The sequence below is a fragment of the Arachis ipaensis genome, chromosome B3 (genome assembly GCF_059453495.1).
Source record: "Arachis ipaensis isolate K30076 ecotype BB chromosome B3, ASM5945349v1, whole genome shotgun sequence".
Lineage (NCBI taxonomy): Eukaryota > Viridiplantae > Streptophyta > Magnoliopsida > Fabales > Fabaceae > Arachis > Arachis ipaensis.
In genome coordinates this window covers 135414162-135417942 of record NC_142438.1, presented here as the reverse complement: position 1 = coordinate 135417942, position 3781 = coordinate 135414162, and the positions used below count along the sequence as shown (strand labels likewise).

The 3781-nt window shown below is 35.7% G+C and overlaps 1 protein-coding gene across 3 annotated transcripts; it reads left to right on the top strand.

The window, feature by feature from the left end:
* The first annotated feature begins 1035 nt into the window (after positions 1-1035).
* On the top strand, positions 1036-3781 carry LOC107634686 (plasmodesmata-located protein 7). Of its 3 annotated transcripts, XR_015907539.1 has the most exons (5): positions 1038-1263; positions 1357-1955; positions 2562-2675; positions 2802-2882; positions 3400-3433. XR_015907539.1 is itself a non-coding variant. In XM_021119564.2 (4 exons), the coding sequence occupies exons 1-4, from the start codon at positions 1142-1144 to the stop codon at positions 3462-3464; spliced, it is 900 nt and encodes a 299-aa protein (XP_020975223.2). In that variant the 5' UTR covers positions 1036-1141; the 3' UTR covers positions 3465-3781. The 3 variants fall into 3 exon arrangements, 2 of the variants coding, with proteins under 2 accessions (XP_020975223.2, XP_088365641.1); XM_021119564.2 differs by lacking the exon at positions 2802-2882 and having other exon boundaries at positions 1036-1263; positions 3400-3781; XM_088509515.1 differs by lacking the exon at positions 3400-3433 and having other exon boundaries at positions 1039-1263; positions 2802-3068.

Genomic DNA, 3781 nt, shown 5'->3' with positions numbered 1-3781 from the left:
AATAATGCCTCTGAATTTGATACTTGCATGTATTGCATTAATACATTGTTGTGTTAGAATTTTGATTTACCACTAGATTTTAGGAATTAATCAGTATTAGTGTGTCATTGAGTGTATGTTTTATTGGCAATATAGAATGGATAATCGATTTCATCGTTGATTGCTTGGCTCTTCTTGAACATGCTCCGATCCACTTGTCAAATGGGGTAGTCTTGCACTAAATTATGTCCACATCAAATTACATCTCTTTCTAAAAATTGTGTTAAACTTTAAGTCATGCTACAATATATTAGCCACTTTGCTTTAATTTGGGTGCGTATATTCAACATTGGGCCATGTTGTTCCTCCTCTTTCCCTATGGTATAGCATATTCCACTTAATGTAGTTATGGGGTTTAAAGATTATTAGTTGGAAAAGGTAATGTGTAGTTATTGTTACAGAAACAACTACAATGAGTAATTAAGGTCACGAAAGGTATTAGGGTTTGTTTCCCATAACAAGGAAAAAACTAATTAATAATCTTTTTTTTTAAAAGCTACTTTATTTAAATAAATGAAGCCATTAGTTGTTGCAGACATAAGTAGTTCAATCATGCAACATGTATGATGAAGTGTTTTAGATTTGAAATTGAAGAAAGAAAATTCTAAATTTAAGCACTTTACTCAACTGTTTTAAAATGCAAATGGAAAAGTCAGGGTAGTAATTTTTGTGTTTTCTGGCCAACACTTAATCATCAAAATAAAAGTGAGTGATCTTTCATCATTAAATGTAATCTCACACCATTAAAAACACTATTAATAACCAATTGATGATTACAAAACACCAAAATTGCTGAGCCCTAGCATTCCTCAACAACGCAAATAGGCATGTATAGGTAAATAAAGAAGAAAGAAAAGAAAAGCGTTTGAGATCCATGGATCCCCCACATTAGCAGATACAAGAATGAATTATTAAGAAGAGAAGCTTTTTTGTCTACTTTGTTGACCACAGAGACAATGAAGAGGATTTGCTTATACATATATACGAGGTGTTCCATATTCCCTTCGTTACCAAGAAACAAATACATGCTATATACACAAGTATATAATGGCACGATGAGAGAATAATAGTCTTCAAACACAAAGAAGAGAGAAATTAAAAAATGGCTCTCTCTCTATCGCTCCTGGCCCTCATTGTCTTTTCTCTCTCCTCACAGTTACTCCCTTCCTCTTCTTATTCCGTACCGGTGGACACCTTCGTTTATGGCGGCTGCACGCAACAAAGGTATCAAATGACGCAATGTATATATGGTATCAAAGTTAACTATTCTTCTAACTTCTAACTAATTAATATGATACTATCTCTAATACATAATAGGTATAATCCAACCTCGCCGTACGAGTCAAACCTCAACTCGCTACTTGGCTCGCTGGTCAACTCAGCCACATTCTCCGCCTACAACAACCTCACCGTCCTTTCATCTTCGCAAAGTGGCGTCGCCTACGGTCTATACCAGTGCCGAGGCGACCTCGCCATGCAAGACTGCGCCACCTGCGTCGCACGTGCCGTCTCACGAGCTGGCGAGCTCTGTCCAGGAGCGTGCGGCGGCGCCGTCCAGCTCGACGGCTGCTTCGTCAAGTACGACAACGTCGCGTTCCTTGGGGTGGAGGACAAGTCGCTGGTACTGAGGAAGTGCGGCTCGCATTCGGCCGGGTGCGATCCGGAAGCGGTTATGGTTGGGTTGGCGGGTTCGGGAGGGTATTTTCGGGTTGGAGGTTCGGGTCGGCTGAAGGGTGTGGCTCAGTGCACGGGGGATCTCAGTGCGGCGGAGTGCCAGGATTGCGTTGGGGAGGCGGTGCGGCGGCTGAGGAGTGATTGCGCCGCCTCCGATTACGGGGACGTGTTTCTGGGGAAGTGCTACGCCAGGTTCTCGACCGGTGGGGCCCATGGGGGGTACTACAACTCAAAAGCCCATGGTAAGGCCCAAAAGCAGAAAATATGATTCTGACAAAAAAAAACCTCTATATAATGTTATAAGAGGAGGGTTTTTATTTTACATCTAAGTCTAAACTTTTATGTGTGTAGATTAATCCTTTTGTTAATAATTTATTCAACGAATTCAGTTACGATTTATTCTTTTATTCTAATTATTTTCTTTTTATGTTTATCATAGATTTGATTATGAAATTTTTTACCCACAAGATAAAGGCAAAAATTTAATTAGAAAAGTTTACGAGTTCTTTGCATTGAATAATTTAAAAATGTGAAGATCAAAGTGCATATAACTTTAAATTGAATAGGGAGAAGTAGAGCTTTTTTTTTCTCAAAATAAAAAAAATCATAATAATTTATTAACGAATCATGTCATTTTATAGGGTTTAAAATTCTTTTCAATGTTCACACAAGTGGCTGTTGACCCAAATAAATAAATAAAAGAAAAAGATGTGTATTGGCTATGGACCTACATGTGAATATTTGCTTTGCATTTTTCAGTAACTTACAAAAAGATTTGTAAAAAGAACAATTACCTTAGTAACTTTATATATATAGTAGTTGATTTGCTTTGTTCTGGAGTTTTGCAGGTAGATCGGACAATGAAGGTGAGAAGACATTTGCAATAATTATTGGATTATTAGCAGGTGTAGCTTTACTCATTATTTTCCTTGCTTTCTTGAGGAGAATTTGTGAAGGACAAGGTATATTCCAATTCTTCCTTCTTTTTTTTTTTCTTTATTATATCTAGATTTCAAATAATTATGAGTTCTATATGTTTATAATATGATTACTTATTTTTTCTTCGATTAATTTTATTTTTCATGCAGGTAAATAAAATTATGTTTGTCGTCAAACTCTATATGTGGCATGCACATTGGCTCTGATCATATTCTCAGCCTTCTCCAATGGTTTGCCTTTGGAGCCTCTTTTGCTTCGTTTTTCCCTCTTTACAATCTTATTCTTTTCTTTTCTTTTCTTTTTCTTTCCTTCTCTCTTTATCTTGCACTTTAATATTTCCCTAAATATAAAATTAAATTCGAAAGAACACTTTGATGAGGATATCCTATATAAAAAGAGTATAGCACGTTGGGACACTCATCTGATTACAAAAGCCGAGCTGTGTTGCTCAATCCTTTTCACTTTTTAAAGTTATGCGGTCTCATCCAGTCATCCTCAATAATTATATATATATCATTCTTTTCTAAAAAAAATGTTGCATGAGATTTGCCCCTTTAACTTTAAGGAATATCTAAATTCTAATCAACAATATAATTTTTGTGGTATATTCTTCCTTTTGATCGCAATGCTTAGCTTGTTGACCACATGTGGGGTTCTATTATTATTTTTAATTTTATTTTTAACTAATACATAGACAAATTCATGGGTTTGAGATTGATATCTTCACTTGAAATTATTTTATTACAGAATTTAACCAAGAGTTCGATTTCACGAGAATATCAAGCCCCTTATATTCATACCAATATCCGTAAGTAGTCCACTTATGTTATGGACTTTGTCTTATGGAGTTATGAGGATGAATACAAAATCATGGACCATAAAATTGAAGAAGGTTGATATAGCATCGCCAATGCACACTGTTTCTTATCACGATTACCAAAAAGGCAAATATATAAATTGAATTATTGCAAGATATGAATAATGAATTATTGTTGCAACAGTTTATTAGCCAGCTGCCATCGCCAGATTCATTTGATGGGTTTTTATATGGCCTAAATTCATTATCGTAGTTTTGATTTTTAAATCAGTAACGGGTACGTTAAATCTTATGTACCCAGCAGCGTTGCAT